General features: G+C 38.0%; 1 protein-coding gene across 1 annotated transcript in view; it reads left to right on the top strand.

The window, feature by feature from the left end:
• The window catches only part of poe (E3 ubiquitin-protein ligase-like protein poe), an 849,790-nt gene that overhangs the window by 199,747 nt on the left and 625,470 nt on the right, over window positions 1-24,573 (top strand). The window contains exon 18 of the mRNA XM_090388478.1: window positions 9,138-9,261. Coding sequence (XP_090244604.1) covers window positions 9,138-9,261 — 124 coding nt within the window. The remainder of the gene's footprint in view (window positions 1-9,137; window positions 9,262-24,573) is intronic.

The raw sequence follows: 24,573 nt of genomic DNA on the forward strand, positions 1-24,573 counted from the left end.
TATTTTTTACAAATATTGATATCAATGTAGAACGTATTGAGCACTACAGCTCGGGTTCATAATATCTCTGTGAATGAAATCCAATAAAAAGATTCCACCTGATATACCTAATTGCCATAAATATCTTCCCAAAGGGTAAAATGCGTAATTAATGGAAATATGAGAAATCATGCAAAATGGCAATCATGACAACCAAACATACATTTTATTGCATTTACGTGTACAAACTGAAATGACAAGTTAACGTAATAGTATTATGTACTGTAAATCAGCAAAATAAGTCCTCTATATTTTGTTGTTTCTCCTCGAGCTGCAATTACAGCCTTGCAACGATCTGGCATGGAGTTACACCTTCTGGATATATGGTTGCCCAATTTCGTGGTACCACACCTTTACAATGCTCTCATTGTAGCTGAATCTTACTTGCTGACTTCGTCTGAACAATTTTAGACGACATTGTGTACCTGCAATTTTCAATAGAGTTCAAATCTGTATTGTTGCCAGGTCAGTTCAACACTAATGCCAGCATTTCTGTGGTATGACTGCACCTTAAGGGAGAAAAAGCGAGGGAAAACATTGGTGTATGTTTTAAGCCTTGTGAGACAAGAAGACAAACTCATCATTAAATCTAAATAGCATAAAACTTACCAATTTTGTTCTGTGGCAAGGTGCTGAGTCCTGTTGAAAAAAGTTTTGGACATCTGTGTGGTGATCCCTAATATCGAGTTTCAGGCACTGCTCTAAGATAGCAGTGTAGATTTCTGCATCACTGTTCCATTAATAAACTTAATTTGCCATACCCCTTTGCTTGTTATGCATCCCCAGACCATCTGACCAGCGGGGAACTTTGTAGTCGGTGTTGTGCAGTCAGGATGGTATGCCTCGTCTTCTGACATATCACTTCTCATCCGAGCAATGCACATTGAATTTCAATTCATCAGAAAAGATGAATGTGTCCCATTGCTCTTTTGTCCATGAAACATGGGTTTTTGCCCAAGCAAGTTGCTTCTTCCTCATTTGTTGAGTCAACACAGGCTTCTTGGGCCGATAGGCAAGCAGACCACATTCTGAATGCCATTTTTGGATAGTTAATGCACTTGTTTCAACACCTAGGCCATCTCAAAGTCCAGTTTAAATCAGGAGCACTAGCATGGCGATTACGATGGCATAGCCATTTAAAATATCGATCTTGGGAAGGCGTAATCACTCTCTTATGGCCTGATCCAGGTTTTCTCTTCACATTACCGGTTTCACGCTTTAGCATTAGTAGAGGCATTTGATGCAAGAAAGCAAGCTTATGCAGCATCACCCAAAAAAATAAAAAAAAATAAATAAAAAAATAAATAAAAAATAACCACTTCCACTTCACCCCTCTGCTCATTCGAAATACCTGTCCAGCTGAGCCTTAAACTTATTTAGGCTATCAACTTCCACGACAAGGGATGGAAGTCTATTCCACCAACCAACCACCCGCTGGCTAAAGGCAAATTTCCTCACGTCTATCCTACATCCGTCTTTTCTCAATTTGAATTTAAGCCCTCTCAGGTGATTATTCTGAGCAAGAGGAAGAATCCCATCAGCATTGAGCATGCTCAAACCATTCAAGGCTTTATACACCTCTATAAGATCACCTCGCCGGTGCCTAGTCTCCAGACACTGTAATTTGCAAAACTTAAGCCTTTCTTCGTAAGAGTACCCCTTTGTTCCATTCACTAATCTTGTTGCCCTTCTCTGTACTCGTTCCAGCATCTCTACATCCTTCTTGAAATGAGGCCTCCAGACCTGTATACAGTACTCTAGGTGTGGTCTGACCATTGCCTTATACAAGGAAATAATCACCTCCTTATCCCTGCTAGAATAATTCCTATATATCATCGACAATACACCATGAGCTACTCTTGCAGCCCGTCTGCACTGCTCAGAGAACTTCATATCTGCCTGCACAACCACCCCCAGGTTCCTTTCATTCTCTACCACTGTCAGTGTAGTACCACAGAGTTGATACATTGCTCTAGGGTTGCTGTTTCCCATATGTAGTACTTTACATTTGTCAATGTTAAAGTTCATTTGCCACCTCTCAGCCCATCTGCTCAACCTTTCCAGATCCTGTTGCAGTAGCATAGTGTCAGTAGTGTCCTTGACAACCCTGCCAACCTTCGTATCGTCTGCAAACTTGGACATTAAGCTTGATATACCATCATCAATATCATTTATAAATACAGAAAACAATACTGAACAAGAAACAATACTACAATACTGAACCCTGAGGGACTCCACTAATAACATTAGTCCACGATGAGCAGTGTCCATTGATTACCACTCTCTGTCTTCTCCCCCTCAACCACCCCTTTATCCATAGCAGCAATTTGCCTCCAATGCCACACTGCTCCAATTTGTGCAGCAGTTTTCCATGTGCAACAGTATCAAAAGCCTTTCTAAGATCCAAGTATATAATATCAAAGTTATTCCCTGCATCCAGTTCTTTTGTGACTGCATCATAGTATCCATGGTCAGGCAAGACTTCCCCTTAACAAAACCATGCTGTGTCTGAGCTATAACTGAAGTCTTGTTGACTGGTAGCAGCCTATTTTATCAGCAATAGCACGTGTAGAAAGCCCTTCCTGGGACTGAGCAACAGCTACACTTTTTTTTCTTGGTGTCAACTGAGCATATGGAGCCATGCTTACACCTACACAAAACAGGATACTAATTATCATCTATACCCTTCCAATGCTGTATTTATAGAAACAGCTGATGCAATGCCTTACAATTACTGTCTGATGCAATAGAAGTGTTATCTAATGGAATACCTTTGCTTTACGACAAACAAAATGGCTGTAATCAAACAATATTTTATACGTTTCACTACAAATGTTACTTTTTTTAAGGTGATGCAGTTTTTTTTGTCTGCCACTGTATATACAGGGTGTCTCAAAAATACACAGCATAACTTCAGGAATGAATTCCTCATATGTAGACAATAAAAATATTTTATATCAACATAGTTCCGGAAATGCTTGGTTTCTGAGTTTTGAAGGTCTGTCTATGACACTTAACTGTTCACATCACCTTATAGTAATTGTTCAAAATGTCCACCTTCTGCCTGAATACAGGCCTCACATCAACACCTCATGGACTTGCGAAGATGATGCCAAATTCCTGGTATGTTTCGTATTGTCTCACAACCTGCCACAATTTGATTGTGGAGAGTTTCCACATCAGACTGGAGTCGAATACACCAATGACTTTAAATGGCCCCACAAGAAGAAATCTAGTGTGTTTAATTTAAATCAGGTGAGCATGGAGGCCAGGCAGTTGGTCTACCCCTCTACTTCAGGAGTCGTAGATCTTGGTCGTCCTCTGTAGGCAGCATGACATGTAAAGGTCACATGTTCACAAAGGTGGCGATGGATACCTTCAAACGTTTTCTTGTCTGGACAAACAATGAGCCCACAGAGCATTGCTGTCCACCGAACTGTACATAAAGTGCATATCTGCTTGCTCCTGATTTGAGTACATGGTCGGAATGGAAAACCACCAGATTCTGTCAGTACCTTGTGATGGCCCCCGGAGGCAATTCCGGGGTATTTGGATTGTTCATTTGCTGATCAGTAAGTGCCTTAATTGTGCAAGTCACAAAATCAAACCTTCCTTATACTAGAAACTGAAAGTTTCCGTTGCTGCTCTTACCTCCCAGTGGTCCGGGGCGGGTAGGTAAGGGAGTGACCCCTTACCTAGCTAAACAGAGCAGTCGGTAGTAGGAGGAGGTTCTTGTTTTTCCAAAATTCAGGAGGGGGTCATAATTTCCTCTCCTGAGTACATTTGGAGCATTTCCGTGCCCTTGTGATTTGTATATAGTTGCTGGCAGAGCATTTCCATGCTCTTCTGATTTCTATATAGTCGGAAGAGCATTTCTGTGCCCTTTTGGACTTGTTTGAGTTTTGCACAATTGTGCATTTTTAGTCCAAGCGTTAACTAATTGGCCTTCGAGACCACTGTCCGTTAAAATTGGGCGGTGTTGGTTTTAATGTTTGACGGAAGTTTCCGGATGTTCTTAAAGATTCCATTTCGGCTTAGTGGATCAAAGGCTCCTAGTTCCCTCACAGGCTGAGTGTATTATATGTAAATAGTTTAGTTATTCACCATTATTGGCGTCTAACTTTTAATTGTAAATATATTATTTTATTATATACAATGTCGTCTTCTTCAGATGAATTAATTCCTGAAGCAGACAAAATGATGGTAACAACTGATGTTACAGAAGACGAGATAGAAGGTATTGCACAGAGTGGAGTAACCCAGGCTCAGGATTTAACAGAAAAAGGAATTTTTTCGGGTAGAACTTTACAAAGGACATCTGTTAAAGCTAGTTTAACGTCATTGCCAGGCCCTTTACAGGAAAAGATAAAAACAACAAAGAAAAGGAAATCAAGGAGTAAAATGTCGGACAGACAAACAGATATTGCTTCTGATGTAGGAGAGTCTAGTTATAAAGAGAAGCATAAGAAGAAGAAAAGGAAAGAAGACACAGTGATTGGGAAGTCTGTGAACGATGGTTTTGAGAATATATATGAAGCAAGGAAACGATTACATGCATTTTTATGGGATGAACAAAGTAAGATTCCAACATTAGCTATAAGAACAATACTGGATATGTGGGATTCGTTAGATAAAAAAAGCTCACAAGGTTTATGCTGAAAATCTGGTTCTCAAGGATAGACTAAGAAGAAAGGAAGAAGCAGTGAGTACTACTAGTTGGTCTACACTTATACAAAGTGTGCTGGTCCACACTTATACAAAGATTGTGTTAATAAAGCAAAAGAGCCAAAGTGTTGCAATTGTGTTAAGCGTGGTGTGGAGGCTGTCCATGTGGCTACGAGTAAGAATTGTCAGGAATATGTCAAAGCTCTGAAAGTATATAAAAAGAAAATAAATTATGGTTAAAAAGTTAAAAATAATGCAATTAAATGCTCAAAAAGCTAAAGCAGTTGCATTGGAAATCAATAAATACATGGAGCAAAATGATGTCGCCATTGCACTCTTGCAGGAACCTTATACATTAAAGGATCAAGTAATAGGATATCCAAAACATAGGATTATAAAAGAAGGTATTAATCCTTTAGCTGTAATAGTAATCAGAAATCAGGATTTAGTGGTAACTAAGATTACTAGTCTATGCAATAAGTATTATGTTTGTTGTGAAATATGAAATACTGTAATTTTGGGAAATGTTACTTTGTATCCTTATATTGTCTACCAAATGACGAAATAGAAATAAGTGTAAGTTTTTTTAGAACGAATGTATAATGTGATAGGGTCCTGTGGGGTAGTGGTGGCGGCAGATTCAAATGCAAACTCTCCACTTTGGGGTAGTGAGGGAACTGATGAAAGAGGTGTGATTCTTGAAGATTTCCTTGCTGGAGTGGAAGTAGTTAATGTTTTAGGACATATTCCGACATTTAGCTCCGTACATGGACAGTCCTACATAGACTTAACATTGGCAACGCAAAATATAATTAGGAATATTAAGAATTGGAGTGTGGAAAATAGTACTAGTAGTGACCACAATACCGTCTCCTTTGTACTTGGATTCTTGATTAGACCGGGGTTCGAACCCGTGCCCACCAAATACGGAGGATGCGGAAAGGTCAGAGAATGACCACCGCATATCCCCGGAGCAATATGGCCTTAGTTGCTAATGCTCCTAAAAACCAGATAACCTTTGTACTTGGAAGTGAAGGCCAATGTAGGATAAGTATTGACACTGGTAGGTTTAAGATTAAGGATGTGTTTGGGTCTAGGTTTGAAGAAGAATGTTTTAGTATGTTAAATGGTGTTGTTTGGACCAACAAAAGTGCTGAAGATTGTGTTAGGACCTTGACTTCTACTATTATAAGTGTGTGTGTGGAAAACAATGAAGAAGAGCTTTAAAGTTAATAAGCCAGTTTTCTGGTGGACTTCTGAGTTTTTACCTTTACCTGAGTTAACCGAAAAAAGGAAAAACATGTTTTCTAAAAGAAGGAATTTTCAAAGAATAAGAAGACAGGGTGATGGTTATCTGTGCAATACCTATAAAGAAGTGTATAGCCAAGCTCGTTCCGAGTATGTCCGTTTGTTAAATGAAACAAAGAGGCAGAGTTGGAGGAAGTTTGTGAGGGAGCAGGGATCCAGAGATCCATGGAGTTTGATTTTTAAACTTATTACTAACAAGAAAGATATGCAAGATATTTTAAACACTCCTACTGATGCTAGTACATGTGTTCTAACATGGCAAGATTCTGTGGGCAGGATTCTGGACGGTCTCTTTCTAGCAGATCCTGGAGAATTGGGGCAGGATCAGATGCAAATGCTGGAAAACAATAGAAATTATAAGTCTAATGAGTTAGAAAATGAAATCACTGTGGATGAAGTAATTGAAGCCGTAGACCGCGCAAGGGGTAGTAGATTGCCGGGCCGTGACAAAATTGAGGTAATTGTAATGAAAAAGGTTTTTAAATTAATGCCAGAACTCTGTTTTTATATTTAACAAATGTATGCAGGAGGGTACTTTCCCATCATGTTGGAAAATTGCAGAAATAAAGTTAGTCAAAAATACTGATGGGCTGTTAAATGAGACTGGAGGGTACTGTCCCATCGCTCTCTTGTCGGTTTTGGCAAGTTTATGAAAGATTATTAATTAACTGAATAATGATTAAATATTATGAAAAGAATATGTCCTCTGAAAACCAATACGGTTTCAAAAAAGGCAAGTCAACAGAGGACGCAATATATAAATTGGTCCAGACCGTAGAGAGTTGCAATGGGGTATGCTCTTGGAATTTTTATTGATTTCAAGGGTGCATTTGATAGGTTGTGGTGGGATGGTATCCTGTATCGTATTAGGAAAACTAAATGTTCTGAAGAATTGTATAAAAATTTTAGAAGTTATTTTTTAAATAGGGAAATAGTCATAAGAACAAAGTATTGTGAGGTAAAAAGGAATGTATATATAGAGGTTGTCCTCAAGGTTCAGTGATTGTCCCCTTTGCGTGGAATATGGTGTTAGATGAATATTTGGAAATTAAAACAGATTATGTAGATAAAATAGCATATGCGGATGATCTTGTCCTGATTGTCCAGGGCAATGCTAGATCTGAGATAGAAAAAAGAGCAGAGGAAGTCTTAGGTCAATTATCAAGTTGGGCTGATAAATATAAACTAGAAATTTCAAGAAATAAAACCGTTCAGATGCTTCTGAAAGGAAAGCTCAGTATGAATCGTGCCCCCACCGTGAGGCTTTCAAGGATGGACTGTTCGATATGTGAAGGTTACGAAGTATCTTGGTGTAAAAATACAAGAAAGAATGATATTTACAGAGCATGTTAAATATTTAAAGGAAAAAATTCGGACCCTGTATGCCAAGCTCAGGAGGGTCATACGGAATGATTGGGTGGATAAAAGGACGCTCTATTAATCTATTATATGATTGTATATTTATCCCCATAATTACCTATGCCTCAGGGGCTTGTGTACATAAAGTACAGAATGTAATCATAACAAAGCATTTAATACAGGCTCAAAGATTTGCTTTATTAGGCATAACCAGAGCATGTCAAACTGAAGCCTTACAGGTGCTCTCCTCTGAAGCCTTACAGGTGCTCTCAGGTAAGATACCAGCCCAGTATATGGTATTGTTCTATAGTCTGGTCTACTATACTAAAAATAATCTTAAAAGAACATTGTGGGGATTGTCATGTCCTGAAAATAGGAATTATGGAAGAAATGACATTAAGGAAGAAAAGAAAAGTATTTTAAGATTGATAATTAGCAAATGGCAAGAACAGTGGGAAAATAGTATAAAAGGTAGACTGACCTACAACTTTATCCCAAAGGTAGACCTTATAAATGATAGTAACAAAAACTGGCTACAATTTGGGTTGTATGCAACATTTTTAATAACTGGACATGGACTTGCCTTGAGGTTACTTCATTTGGGGCTACGGGATAGTGATTTGTGCGAGTGTGGAATTTCAGAGACATTGAACATGTTATGCTTGATTGTCCAAATTATTTGGACCTAAGACTTGAATTAGAAACCTCAGTCGGTATGTTAGAGAGGGATCGCCTATGGGTCCTGTTCGTGGACAGAAGATTGTTCACATACTTTAATAAGTACATGGATGGAGTTTTTAAAAGAAGATATCGATTAACGCTAGGTAGTGGAGATCCACCTCTTCATGGCAGGGACGGCAACTCCCATCATTAAGATTAATGGAATAAAAAGTATGTCAAAATAAATTTTTCTGATGGGAGGCTGAGAGGCCGAATCGTTCGTGTTGTAATTTTATTATTTTGCGTTATATTAATTAAATATTAAACTAACTGAACTCTAAAAGAATAATAAATATAATCCCATTAGGCATAATCTACGGATAGACTACGGCCTAGGGAGTGGATCCCTAAATGGAGGCTGAAATGGAGTACCTTGTGATGAAGGAAATCACCTGTGGGAGATAAGACATTCCGGTTAATAACTCGGGAACCAAGCATTTCTGGAACAATGTTGATATAAAATATTTTTATTGTCTACATATGAGGAACTCATTCCTGAAGTTATGCCGTGTATTTTTGAGACACCCTGTATAATATAACTGAAATACTTTTTGTCATATATTTAATGTTAAAACTGTTATTACATAACTAGTTTACCTTGTACACACAATGGACTGAATTTCACAACCAGTATGCACAAAATTTTACTTGTTTTTGGAGAAGTATTATACTTATTTGTGGTATAACACTAGGCAACTCGTTATGAGAGATTAATGCCATGCATTAAAATTTTCCTTATTCGCACAAGCTTTTGCATGACCTGTTTTGTTATAAAAATTGCATGTAAATAAATACAGCTGTGACATTTGTGTTGTATTTTGGAATGGCTGGTGTTTTCATATGAGCCTTGATACCTTGAATTATCAAAGATTAGAAAATAAAAATAATTGGCTGTTTGTTTCATTTTCTTCTTGCAGTTAATGAATGTTAATCTTAATGTTGTTTTGTTCACGTTGTTAATATTGTCTCTCATCCCATAATTAGAAATAATGTATTTTCTGATTATTTTGTATATTGTGTTTTAATGACACTTTTTCTTTTTATAGATATTAATGTTGAACATGCACAGCTACTACTTTTCCTATTTCACAACTTTCACTTAATGCAAAAGAAGAATGTTCTGCTCATGATTGCTCAGACTATCTTAGATGTTGCTCCTGTTGTTAAAAAGTAAGAATTTTATATTTTCAATGTTTTATAATAGTTTATGTAGTCTTTAAATTTGCATTACTAAAAATAATTTCTAAAAAGATTAAACACACAAGACGTAATAGGCTATGGATTGGTAATTCACCATAAGAATATCAGTGGTATATCACCATATTTTTCCATAGTAATAAAAAACTACAGAGATAGTGTAAATGGCATTGATTTAATTGTATCTCATATTGTGACTACCTTCACAACGAGAAAACTCACCTTCACAAGGAGAATGTAGTCAAAATATGAGATACAATTAAATCAATGCCATTTATGCTACTTCTGTTGTTTTTTTACTACTACTGATATTCTTATAGTGAATTACCAATCCGTAGCCTATTACACACCTTTTGCGTTTATTGTTGTTGTTGTTGTTTTGGTTTTTAGGAGCATTAGCAACTAAGGCCATATTGCTCCGGGAAATGCGGTGGTCATTCCCTGACCTTTCCTCATCCTCTGTATTTGGTGGTGACGGGCTCAAACCCCGGTCTAATCAAGAAGCGTGTGCTACGTACTACTGCTCCTTCCCACCTGTCTACGGAGGCGCCTGTGCTTTTATTCTTTTTAATATTATTACTATGCACACCAACTGGCATCTCTCACATTGTGGAGTTATACTTCACAACTGGGTTGGCATGATTGCAAAACCAGGGTACCTACCCACCCACTGACAGTAAGCCAACAAGCCTTGAAACGGTGCTGTCTAGGTAATTCGTTATGAAGGTAATCACAATATGAGATAGCATTAAATCTATGCCATTCACACTACTTCTGTAGTTTTTTTAATACTACGGAAAAATATAGTGATATATCACTGATATTCTTATAGTAAAAATAATTTTGTTTTGATAGTAGCAGTTAGCTAATAGTTGAATTACCTACAATATTACTATTTCAAAAAGACTAACACATTTAGTAATATGTACTCAGTTTAATTAGATCAGGGGATTTCCAGTTTAGTTAGACATCCATAAATCATTGATTTATTTCTCCCTTATCAAAAAAAGTCTCAGTAATGCATTTCTCTAGGCCAGGGGTGGCCAACAAGTCGATTGCAGCTTTAATTTCGGTCGATCACGACAAATTTTAAATATACAGGGTGTCTCAAAAATATTGGTACAAACGTTTAGGGGAGGTAGGTAACATCTAAAGGAATGTGAATCGCATAGGAACCCATAACCGGAAAGTCACGGGAAAGTAGTAGCAGAGGCACAAAAAGCAGAAATGACACAAGACAGTAATTAGTGGCAAACATTTATTTGACATAATATTAACAATGGAGTACGAGATGGATGCATTTCATGATGTTACAACAGATGCTCAAAGGTTCCACCATGAGACGTGATGCATGTGTACACTGACATAGCATGGATTGGCAGACACGGTCGAACATACCTGGAGTTTCTTTGACAGTAGCAGCAGCGCAGACGAGTCTCGCCACGAGATCCATTTCCGTCTCCACAGGCGATTTATACAAAATTGCTTTGAGGGCCCCCCCACAGAAAGAAATCAAGGCTCGATAAATCGGGTGAGCATGGGGGCCAGGCAACGGGTCCACCCCGGCCAATCCATCGACGCCCAAAATGCCTGTTCAAATGGTCACGAACACACCTTCCATAATGGCCAGGCGGCCCGTCATGTTGAAACCAAATGTTGCATCTCACATTTGCTAGACCATCGTCAAGTAACCCTGGTAGAACTTGTTCAAGAAAGATCCGACATTTAGAAGAGTTCATGTGGAATGGTAACAGGTATGGGCCGACTAAGCAGTCACCGACCATACCTGCCCACACATTTATTGTGAAGCGATGTTGTGCCACATGGGGGCACACATCGTGTGGGTTGTCATGAGCCCACACATGAGCATTGTGCTGATTGAATAAGCCTCATCCATGAACAAAACATAGGCTGGAAAATTCAAGTCTTGAACACTTTCTTGGAGAAACCACTGCACAAAAGCCACATGTGCAGGATGATCTTGGGGGAGCAGTAACTGAATCCTTTGGAGATGAAAGGGGTGTAAGGAATCGTCGTGCCAGACACGCTGTACACTGCAATGAGACACTCCTAAGGCAGAGGCAACAGCACGTGTGCTGGTAGTAGGATTATTCTGGACGGCATTCAACACACTTTCTTTCATGGCAGGAGTTCGCATCGAACGTGGTCTGCCCACACTACTCCTGTTACCTCTAAATGACCCATAAGCGCACAAATTTTGATGCACACGCACAAACAAACGGTGGTCCGGTACATGTCTATCTGGGAAGCGTTCTCCATAAATTCGTTGAGCGGCTCGTCCATTGCCCTCTGCTGATCCATACACTAGGTGCATGTCTGCCAGCTCACAGTTCGTATATCGATGCATGCTCTTCGTGCGGCGACTACTGCTTGAATGAGTAAACCAGAAATTTTCCCTCTCGCGAACTGATGAACAACGCTGTCTACTGACTTATGGTGACGTTTCCAGTTATGGGTTCCTATGCAATTCACATTCCTTTAGATGTTATCTACCTCCCCTAAATGTTTGTACCAATATTTTTGAGACACCCTGTATATAAAAAAATAGATTAGTCAAAATCTAAATGTTATTATTATTATTATGCACCCCACTGCATATGTTTACTACAAATCCGTGACTACTCTTGTTGCCACACAGCCATTAGGCTTGTCTAGTGAAAATTCACGCAGTTACATTGTGGAGAGCATAGTGTACGTTAAATTCTTATTTAGCTTACTTAATATTAATAACTGGACAGTACTTATACATTAATTTAATACCCTTTGATTTAAAATGAATACTACGAAAAAGAGAAACGTATAATTTTCATCAAGAGTGGGAACTAGAATCCTTTTTTGTAATAAAAGAAACATGTTTGATTTGCAATGCTTCCTTGGCTATACCCAAAAAAGGAAATTTAGAAAGGCACTTCAACGCACTTCATGGTAAATACCAATCGGATTTTTCACTTAATAGTGACCTTATAAAAAATAAATAAAAAGAACTTAAATCCAGATTATTCACACAACAAAATTTCTTCACGACATCTAATTTACAATCTAAAGCAGTAACTAGCATCATTTAAAGTGAGTCATCTTCTTTCAAAAAAATGCAAACCATTTTCTGATGGTTAATTCATCAAAGATGCATTTTTAGAAATAACAGATTTTATATTTGAAAATTTTAAGAACAAAAATGAAATTAAAAGTGCTCTTCAAGATCTGCAATTATCTTGAAATACTGTGATGCTACGCATCGAAAAAATGAGTAAAATTATTGCTAATTTTGTGTCCTTCAAAGGAGACTACAACTGGATGAATCTACAGACTTCAGTGATACGGTTCAATTGCTCTTTTTTATTCGTATCATTTTCGATGATTCTGCCACTAGAGAAGAACTGCTGGGTATGGTTTCATTAAAATAAAGAACTAGAGGTCTTGATATATTTAACGCATTCAAAAATTTTATTGAAAAAATTAAATTACCATTATTTAAGTTCGTATCAATAACAACAGATGGAGCTAAAGCAAAGACAGGGCATCTTAATGGATTCATCTCATTGTGCCAAAAGGATGACGAATACCCAGATTTTTTTGAGTTACCACTATATCATCCAACAAGTGTTAGCCAGTGAAAGATTAAATACTAAAACTGTTGTGGGCATAGCTTTCAAAATCATGAATTCCATCAGAGGACAATCTCTTCAAAGGAGACTTCAAAATGCAAATCAATGAAAATGAACCAGATCTGACATTACACACAGATTTGAGGGGCTAAGTCGAAGTAAGTTTCTACAGAGATTTCGAAACTTTCTGAAAGAAATTTAAAAAATATGTTTGATCAAAGGGGGGAGATGATTATCAACAGCTACAAGATAGAGTGTGATCTGGCTTTTTTGGCAGATTTTACCAATAAATTAAGTGATCTGAATTTGGAATTACAAGAAAAAAATAAAAATGTGGGTGACATGATTAGTAGTATTTCTGCATATAAATATCAATTTTTGGCAATGGCTATGGATCTCCAAGAAAAAAAAAAATTCGATCATTTTGCAAATTTGCAAAAATATCCTGTTTTTGAATTTAATAGTGAGAAATATGTTTCTGAAATTGAGAAAGTTGTGGATGATTTTGAAACCAGATTCAGCGATTTTAAAACAATTGAAGACATTGTTCAATGTATTTCTTATCCATTTAATGTAGACTTAGATACAAAACAAATTGCCGAAAAAATTGCTGAGATTTTTCACGTGGAGAAAATATTACTTGAAAATGAAATTGTTACATTGCAAAACGATATCTTCCTAAAAGCCAGATCATCAGAAAAAAGACTTTTGGAAATATGTTTGATGAGGAAAGCAGCCAAATGTAAAAAAATGCAGTGAAATTTTAAATTCCTGTTTTGGTTTCACATATCTATGTGAATCAGCCTTTTTGTATTTGAAACAAACAAAGATGAAGAATCGCTCTACTCTTACAGACATGCATCATACAGAAGATTCTTTATGGTTGGCCGTATCACAGTATACCCCTGATTTTGAAAGCTTGGCTGACGACATGAAGACACAAACTTCACATAAATTAAAAATTTAAATATGTATGAATTTAAAATAAGAGTTCTGAATTGTATTTAATTTTAACATTTATAAACAACATTTTTCAATGTGTATGATTAACTTTTATAACCACGCGCAACGAAATTCTTGAGATGGTGGATTGTGGCACATTTTGAAGAAAAAAAGTAGATTACATCAGGCACTTAACATTTGGTATTTAAGTTGGCATTTCCCTTCCACTTAACTGTTAAGTGGAAGGGAATGATATCAAAGGTGTTTTTTTTTTTTTTTTGTTTTCCAGAGATAACCTTAATTTTTTAATGAATTTTCTCAACAAGAGAGCTTTAATTATTACCAGTTGCCTTGAGAGAAAGTTTTCACTTTCAACAGATATACCATAGTTTTCCTATTTGTTTGTTAGTTATTTGGTTTTTAGGAGCATTAGCAGCTAAGGCCATATTGCTCCAGGGAGATATGCGGTGGTCATTCCCTGACCTTTCCGCATCCTCCGTATTTGGTGGGCACAGGCTCGAACCCCGGTCTAATCAAGAAGTGTGTGCTACGCACTTGCTCCTGCCCACCTGGCTACAGAGGCGCCTTTTCCTATTTGTTAGGCGGCTTCCTTTTTTTTTTTTTTTTTTTTTTTCCTGGATCCTAAAAAGGATCCAGGATGCCATCCTAAAAAGGATGCGAAGGCATCCTTTTTCGGATGCAAAGCATCCTAATGTTATTTCATGTGCTAATAATGAGATGTCAAAATTATTTCGATTCTAATTTTGTTGAATCTTCTATTATTTCTGAACTCTTTCTAACCAAATTACTTGATTCATAGGGTACGAGCCCGTGACCACCAAATACGGAGGATGCGGAAAGGTCAGGAAATGACCACCGCATATCCCCGGAGCAATATGGCCTTAATGCTCCTAATAACCAACAACCAACTTGATTCATAATTATTCTCTACATATTTACTTTTCAGAAGTTAATCATAAATCCTTGAAATTCTGAGCACCTCCAAATTACACAACACCAGTGTTATTTTTAAAATAATGTATCTCTTGAATAATCCACAATTCTAAAAGTTTCCACCATTCAGGACTAATTCAGAACCGGGATTTTTGGGAACAAGAGTAGCCTTGGGCGGACGGAGTTTTTACGGCTCCAGAAAATAGACAAGTTTTTTCTGTTTTATTAACTTAAATTGGCATATTAACTTATTTTATAGAGTAGCTTTATATTCCTGGTTACGATACTTAGTTTAAATTTTAACTTAGATAGAGATTTTGTAGGTTATTACTTAGTATCGGTAAGGGTATCCAATCCATGTGTTTTACAAGTTTTGCAGCTCCGGCGAACGGAAAGTTCGCCGGAGCTGCAAAACTTTTTAGCTATATTTAGCCGCTTTATTGACTAATTGTTATATTAAATTATTTTCTAAAAGTAGCTTATAGACATAGTCAAGATCCTTGGTTTATTCTGAATTGAGATAGTGAGATTTTGGAAGTTAATTAATACATAAGTGTCCGTAGATTTATTGTTCGTAAATTGCCGCCATTGTTATACGATACAACGTTATATCCGAACTAGATAGCGTTAGCTTAGTATAGTATAGTATATAATATTATCAATTAATCAGTAAAATTTATTAATCTTGTTAAACTTCATTGTCAATTAAATTGTACTTTTTAACTAAATACATATGACTTAGATTTTACAAAAGTAACATAATTAATTAATACATAACTTGATACGGAAGTTATATAACGGAACTCGAAGATAATACTCGAGTATAATTTTTTCTTACTGAAAAAATATATATATTGTTCCACAGGTTTCCTTCTGTTTTAACGTGCATGCTTGCCTAAATAACGTTCTCTATGAATCAGTCGGCTTCTGACAAGGCTGCACGCTAATATGTGTTTCCAGAAGACCTGGGTTTCAAATGATAACCTAGTAGTTGGATTAGGACAAAATCTTGCACCCTCAAGCCCACTCAGACTTAAATAAGAATAAGCCCGCAGCATCAAGATCGCATTATGATTAACTCAAAGGTTCTCCTTAAGTTGAACCTTGAGCCCGTATAACTCCAACTCAAAATCTACTCAATAATTATATAAATTATGTGTATCAGAGAATTGTCACAAGGCAAAATGATCAACAAAACAAGATTTATTAAACATATGTCATATACATGAGTTAATTGAACTGGTCAAAGCTTAGATTAATTGGTATGTGATTGTTAGGTAAATTAACTGAATACAAGTATTATCTTGCTGTTAGCAGTATTACAGTTTTGTAATGTTTCATGTGGCTTTTCCACTAATTCTCTAGCAAGAATTCATAATCGCTAATGACAGTTATGTCATACAATTGTTCCATTATTACATCTGTCAACATAACAATTATAATTAGTATTAAAACAACTAATTGGACAATTCGTGCTTACTGTTAACTTCTAACTATAAAAATAGATATACATTTGTCAGAATTACTTTAATGAGAAGAGAGGTCAGTGTGTGTGTGTGTGAATTTAAGGCAAGTGAAAAGTATGATTAATTTCGAATGGTTGAGTTTATGTTGTTTCAGAAAAAGGCTAATCACTTACCGACAAAATGTCTTTCTTTCTCGGCGCTTCTTAGTCCTGCTCTTTTATCCATGCGTATGATTCTGGGCTAACTTTAACTTTCTCTTTCTGCCGACTTAATCTTTCGCTTCTTCTTGAATCTGCTCTCTAACTTTTTCAACCTGGCAAACTCAGAAACCTACCGTAAGACTGTCCAAAGATAAAAGATCCCTTTTCTTTCCCCTTTTTCATATAAATACCTCTGGTTTTCCCCTTTCCATTCTGACCTCACGGGTTAATAATGTGGGGCGAGGAACTAACTTGGGGACTGTCAACTTTGGAAATTTGATGCAACTGAAAATGAAATATTGTAGGAAGAAAGGAAATCCCATGTTTGTGTAAGGCAGTTTCCTTTGTTTTGAAATCGCGTCATCGAACATAAATCAATATACTTTTACGAACAGAATTTTAGAATGATAGTCATTGGGTTTATTAGTTTCGATTTCGTAAGGGATTATGTCTCATGTTCTAATTTCTCACGCTCTTCTGTCAAAGTCGTAATCTGCTCTTTTCGCTCGTGAGCAATTAAGCATATGCGGACTGGACTGCCCTTTGCCGTCGGGGAGAGGGATGACTGACGTCATTTAATTGCTCTGGGCACTAAACGCGGTGTATTGTTTCAACAACTTCCCTCTAGGGCGGCGACTGACTGCTGCTACGAAATCGAAAGTTAAACGGCGTTCATTCCGTCAGATTAGTTGTATATACCGTGGAAAAAGTATAGGACACTTTAAAGAATAAATGCTTCTTCAAAAAAAGAGGTGAAAGGGATAAAAAATGATAGCATTTTTTAACATTTTAACAATATATAGTGTTGGGATACAAGTTTAAGGTTATAATTTTGTACTGAAATTGAAATTTTATTGAAATTGAATCGAAATCATGACTCAGACTAGCAGCAAAGCAAAAGGCTAAAGCTAAATGGAGTGCTGTGGCTCAGGGGAGAACTGGGGGGGGGGTCAGTTGCCCTCTGAATCACAGCCTTTTAAAATGCACTGCTTGCTTGATGTTTCTGGAGCAATCAGGTATGGGACATGATATTGCCAAGGGGGATGTCTTTGTGCATGCACGATGTAAGGAGTATGAGGAAATCAGGCTACAACTCAGCATTGTTATGGGCCTATATGAGAGCTTGAAGGACAGGGTGGATGTGCTCGAAGGATCTAAGCTGAGGGTCCCATCAAGCTCTCAGCTGCTCACCAATGCCAGAGCTTGCACTCGATCATCCCACACAACAGCGGCAACCCCCCAAGGCAGAATGCATTGGTCCCATAGGAACTAGTAGTTGTTGGTGACTCTATTGTCAGGGAAACGGGGAACATGGTACGTAAAAAGGATAGGTGGAACAGGACCAGGATATGTCTGCCAGGGGCAAAGGTTGATGACGTTGTAGAGCGGATATCATCTTTTAAGGGCACAAAACGTGATATTTGTTGTACATGTTGGCACCAATTATATTAAGATTAGAAGTACGGAGGAATTATTTAACAAGTACAGGTCACTGTTGAAAAAAAAGCCATGAATGAAGGTTGAATTTGAAAGTGTCTGCAATTCTGCCATGACACGATAGGAGGGAGTATATAATGAGAGCCGTTTCAATCAATTCGGCCCTGGAAAGATTGTACAAGGCTCAAGGGGTAGAATTTTTTCAGCCTGGTCTGTACTTGTTAACAGGAGAGACTGCTTCTACAGGGATCGGATACACTTAAATAGAAAGGGTGCAAGAATATTTGCTGATGCTATCGAGGCAGCGTTAGATGGATCGGAAAACTGCTATCTTGGGGGGGGGATACCAGGACTAATAGTTTAACAGTAGCCACTGGCAAAGGTGTAGATGATTTTTGCACTGCTTCTGTTGGAATGAGCAGCAGCCTGGAAAACAATATTCAGGGTATCTCAGAGACTGTGGGAGTCATTGCGGTACAAGTAAACACATGGGTTGTGTTAGGGTAGATAAGAATAGGAACAGGTGCATGTATACTTGCTTTTACACCAATAATTTGATGAAAATAAATTTGTAAATAAATTTGATGAAAATGAGGTATTGCTCAAAACATCAAAGGCAGATGTCACACAGATATAAGGAATGCAGAACTGGAATTTGGGGAATACAATGTGTACAGGAAGGATAGACAGGATAGGAAGGGAGGAGGGGTTATGCTATTAGTTAAGAAACACATAAAATCCAAGGAAGTGAAGCCAGTCGACATCGTTAGACAGTGCAGTGTCGAGTCAGTTTGGTGTAACATAAGCATTGGGAGATCAAAATTGAGAGTAGGAGTGTGTTATAGGCCTAATTACTCTGATGAGTATAATAAGAAACTGTACAGGGAAATAGAGTGGGCCAGTAATTCAGCGAGTTTTATAATGGGGGATTTTAATTTCCCAGATATTGACTGGAATTTGTGGATTGGTCACTCACACTAGCAAGGCTTTTGTGAATTTATTGGATGATTGTTTTCTATGTCAGCATGTTCGGGAGACAACTGTAGGGAATAATACTCTTGATCTGATTATCAGTAGTGATTCTACATGCATTAAGAATCTGCAGATAAAGGAACCACTAGGTGGCAGTGATCACAGTATGCTGAAGTGGGATTTACTCAAAGAGGTGACTGCCATCAAGGGTAAAGAGAAGGGTTTTTGCTTTTGTAAAGGCGACTATGGTGGTCTGAGACAGTATTGAAATTCTATACGGTGGGACCAACTGATGATGTTACCAACAGCAAATTCGAAATGGGAAGCATTAAAGAATTTATCTTGGAATCTACTAGGCTTTACATACCAACTAAGAAATATTGTTCAAGGTTTAGGCCTAAATGGATATCAGACGAACTAATGAGACATATGGCAGAGAAGAAAAATGCATGGGATACATATAAATTAATGGGTGACTTGGAAGCCTATGATAGATATAAGCTGGTCTGTAACCAAATCACCAAGGAGATTAGGCAGGCAAAGGCAGATTATGAGAAATCTTTGGCAAAGGATGTAAAGAAAAACAACAAAGACTTCTTTACCTATGTAAACTCTAAGAAGGAAAGGGATGAATCAGATTGGTCCACTGGATATTGATGGTTGAACTGTTGATGATTCTGCTCAGGTGGCTAACAAACTAAATGAGTATTTTGCATCTATATTCACAAATGAGGAGTTATTCTGGGAGGGGAATGCCAGAGGTGAGTTTAACTCTGGCCGTGAGCTAGATGATTTTGTAATAACTGAGAGGAAAGTGAAGGAGAAATTGTTGAAGATAAACATAAACAATGCACCCCGGGTCGATGGGATCTATCCAGTTATATTAAAGGAGGCAGCAAAGGAAGTAAGCAAACCCTTAGCCATAATTATGAGAGCTTCTTTGGACTCAGGGGAGGTACCCATGGACTGGAGATGTGCAAATGTGATCTCAATTCACAGAGGAGAACAAAGGGCGACACAAGTAATTATAGACTTGTTAGTTTAACTTCTGTTCCAGGAAATTTAATGCAGGTACTGGTTAAAGAAGCACTGCAGGATCAACTAAACAAGACTTCAGTTATAGTTCGGACACAGCATGGTTTTGTTAAGGGAAAGTTTTGCCTGACTAGTTTGATTGGATATTATGATATGGTCACAAAGGAATTAGATGCAGGAAATAGCTTTGATATCATATATTTGGATTTTAGGAAAGCTTTTGTCGATACTGTTTCACTTGGAAGACTTCTGAACAAATTGGAGCAGTGTGCATTGGAGGTAAATTGCTGCTATGGATAAAGGGATGGTTGAGTGGGAGAAGACAGAGAGTGGTAATCAATGGATACTGCTCATCGTGGACTAATTTTATTAGTGGAGTTCCTCAGGGTTCAGTGTTGGGTCCATTGTGGATTTCTGTATTTATAAATGATATTGATGGTGGTATATCAAACTTAATGGTCCAAGTTTGCAGACAATACGAAGGTTGGCAGGGTTATTAAGGATACTTATGACAGTACACTGCTGCAACAGGATTTAGAAAAGTTGAGCAGATGGGCTGAAGAGTTGGCAAATGAAGTTTAACATTGACAAATGTAAAGTACTACATATGGGAAGCAGTAACCTCAGAGTAAATTATCAACTCTGTGGTACTACACTGACAGTGGTAGAGAATGAAAAGGACCTGGGGATAATTGTGCAGGCAGATATGAAGTTTTCTGAGCAGTGCAGACGGGCTGCAAGATTAGCTCATGGTGTCTTGTCAATGATATACAGGAATTTTTCTAGCAGGGATAAGGAGGTGATTATCCCCTTGTATAAGGCAATGGTCAGGCCACACCTTGAGTACTGTGTACAGGTCTGGAGACCTAATTTCAAGAAGGATGTAGAGCTGCTGGAACGAGTACAGGGGAGGGCAGCAAGATTAGTGAATGGAACAAAATGTTGCTCTTACGAAGAAAGGCTTAAGTTTTGCAAATTACAGTGTCTGGAGACTAGGTGATCACCTCAATTGAGGTGGATAAAGCCTTGAATGGTTTGAGTGTGCTGAATGCTGATGAAATTCTTCCTCTTGCTCAGAATAATCACCTGAGAGGGCATAAATTCAAATTGAGGAAAGACAGATGTAGGATAGATGTGCGGAAGTTAGCCTTTAGTCAGCAGGTAGTTGGTTGGTGGAACGGACTTCCATCCTTTGTTTTGGAAGTTGATAGCCTAAATAAATTTAAAGCTGTGCTGGACAGGTATTTGGAACGAATGGAGGGGTGAAATGGGCGCGTTTTTTTTTTTTTTTTTTTTTTTAGCTCATGCTGCATAAGCTTGCTTTTTTTGCATCATTAGCATTAGCATTAGTAGAGGCATATGATGCAAGAAAGCAAGCTTATTCAGCATCAGCCAAAAAAAAAAAAAAAAACAACACACCACTCCCATTTCACCCCTCCGTTCGTTCGAAATACCTGTCCAGTTGAGCCTTAAATTTGTTTAGGCTATCAACTTCAACAACAAGTGATGGAAGTCGGTTCCACCAACCAACCACCTGCTGGCCAAAGGCAAATTTCCGCACATCTATCTGACATCCGTCCTTCCTCAATTTGAATTTATGCCCTCTTAGGTGATTATTCTGAGCAAGATGAAGAATCCCATTGGCATTGAGCATGCTCAAACCATTCAAAGCCTTATACACCTCTATCAGATCACCTCGCCAGTGCCTAGTCTCCAGACTCTGTAATTTGCAAAACTTAAGCCTTTCTTCATAAGAGCAACCCTTTGTTCCATTCACTAATCTTGTTGCCCTTCTCTGTACCCGTTCCAGCAGCTCTACATCCTTCTTGAAATGAGGCCTCCAGACCTGTATACAGTACTCAAGATGTGGCCTAACCATTGCCTTATACAAAGGGAATAATCACCTCCTTATCCCTGCTAGAAAAATTCCTGTATATCATTGACAAGACACCATGAGCTACTCTTGCAGCTCATCTGCACTGCTCAGAGAACTTCATATCTGCCTGCCCAATTACCCCCAGGTCCTTTTCATTCTCCACCACTGTCAGTGTAGTACCGCAGAGTTGATACGTTGCTCTGGGGTTACTGTTTCCCATATGTAGTACTTTACATTTGTCAATGTTAAACTTCATTTGCCACCTCTCAGCCCATCTGTTCAACCTTTCCAGATCCTGTTGCAGCAGCATAGTGTCAGTAGTGTCCTTAACAACCCTGCCAACCTTTGTATCATCTGCAAACTTGGACATTAAACTTGATATCCCATCATCAATATCATTCATAAACACCGAAGACAACAACGGACCCAACACTGAACCCTGAGGAACTCCACTAATAACATTAGTCCACGTTGAGCAGTGTCCATTGATTACCACTCTCTGTCTTCTGCCACTCAACCATCCCCTTATCCATAGCAGCAGTTTGCCTCCAATGCCACACTGCTCCAATTTGTGCAGCAGTCTTCCATGTGCAACAGTATCAAAAGCCTTTCTAAGATCCAAATATATAATATCAAAGTTATTCCCTGCATCCAGTTCTTTTGTGACTACATCATAGTATCCAATCAAATTGGTCAGGCAAGACCTGCCCTTAACAAAACCATGCTGCGTCTGAGCTATAACTGAATTCTTGTCTAGATGATCCTGCAGTGCTTCTTTAACCAGTGCCTCCATTAATTTACCTGGAACAGAAGTTAAACTAACAGGTCTATAATTACTTGTGTCAGCCTTTGATCCTCCTTTGTGAATTGGGGTTACATTTCCACATCTCCAGTCTATGGGTACCTCCCCTGAGTCCAAAGAATCTCTCATAATTATGGCTAGGGGTTTGCTTACTTCCTTTGCTGCCTCCTTTAATATAACTGGATAGATCCCATCCACCCCAGGTGCCTTTTTTATGTTTATCCTCAACAATCTCTCCTCCACTTTCCTCTCAGTTATTAATGCTTAATTTATTAATGCTCAGTTATTAATGCTATTAATCATATGCTTCTACTAAGGATAAAATGCTAATGCTAACTACAGTACATTTATAGCAGTGCCCTCATAATGAGCAATTGTTCAGAGAAATGGAGTGGGCCAGTAAATCAGAACGCCTTATAGTGGGGGATTTTAATTTTCCAGATATTGACTGGAACTTGTGGCTTCATCACTCGCTCACTTGCAAGACTTTTGTGAATTTATTGGATGACTGTTTTCTGCGGTAACCAGAGGGAATAATACTCTTGATCTAATTATCAAAAGTGATTATTCATGCATTAAGAATTTGCAGATAAAGGAACCACTGGGTGACAGTGATCACAATGTACTGATGTGGGAATTAAAGATGTAACTACCATCAAGGATAAAGGAAGGGCTTTTGCTTTCATATAGGTGACTACAGTGGTCTCAATCAGTTTTTAAATTCTGTACAGTGGGATAAACTGATGATGTTACCAATGTTGAATTCTAAATGGGAAGCCTTCAGGGACTTAATTTTGGATGCTACTAGGCTTTTCATTCCAACTAAGAATTGCTGTTCAAGGTTTAGGCCTTAATGGATGTCACATGAATTAATGAGGCTTGTGGAAGAGAAGAAGAATGTATGGGATACATATAAAGTATCAGGTGACACAGAAGCCTATGGCAGGTATAAACTAGTCTGTAAGAGGTATCACAAATGAGTTTAGGCAGATGAAGGCAGATTGCGAGAAATCCTTGGTAAAGGATGCAAAGAAAAACAGTAAAGAGTTCTTTACTTATGTAAACTCTAGAAGGAAAGGGATGAATCAGATTGGACCACTTAACATATATGGATTGACTATTGATGATCATGCTCAGGTAGCTGACAAACCAAATGAGTATTTTGCATCTACATTCACACACGAGGAGTCATTCAATGAGGGGGGGTGCCAGAAGTTTATCAAACAATAACAGAGCGCTAAGTGATTTTGTGATTACTGAGAGCAAAGTGGAGGAGAAATTGTTGCAGTTAAACATAACGAAGGCATCTGGGGTGGATGGGATCTATCCAGTTATATTAAAGGAGGCAGCAGAAGAAGTAAACAAACCCTTAGCCATAATTATGAGAGCTTCCTTGGACTCAGGGGAGGTCCCCATGGACTGTAGGTGTGCTAATGTATCACCAATTCACAAAGGGAATTCAAAGGGTGACACAAGTAACTACAGAACTGTTAGTTTAACTTGTGTTCTAGGGAAAATAATGGAATCACTGGTTAAAGAAGCATTGCAGGATCATCTACACAAGACTGCAGTAATAGTTGAGACACAGTGTGGGTTTGTTAAAGGGAAGTCTTGTCTGACCAATTTGATTGGATAGTATGATGTGGTCACAAAGGAACTGAATGCTAAAAATAATTTTGATATCATGTATTTGGATTTTAGGAAAGCTTTTGTTGATATTGTTGCACATGGAAGACTGCTGTACAAATTGGAGAGGTATGGCATTAAGGGTAAGTTGCTACAATGGATAAAGGAATGGTTGAGTGAGAGACAACAGAGTGGTAATCAATGGATACTGCTCTTTGTGGATAAATGTTGTTAGTGGAGTTCCCCAGGGTTCTGTGTTGGGCCCATTGTTGTTTTGTTGAAGGTATATCAGGTTTAATGTCCAAGTTTGCAGATGATACAAAGGTTGGCAGGGTTGTTAACGACAGTT

Source organism: Mastigoproctus giganteus, chromosome 14 (genome assembly GCF_048544385.1).
Source record: "Mastigoproctus giganteus isolate SK-2022 chromosome 14, ASM4854438v1, whole genome shotgun sequence".
In the NCBI taxonomy this organism is placed as follows: Eukaryota; Metazoa; Arthropoda; class Arachnida; order Uropygi; family Thelyphonidae; genus Mastigoproctus; species Mastigoproctus giganteus.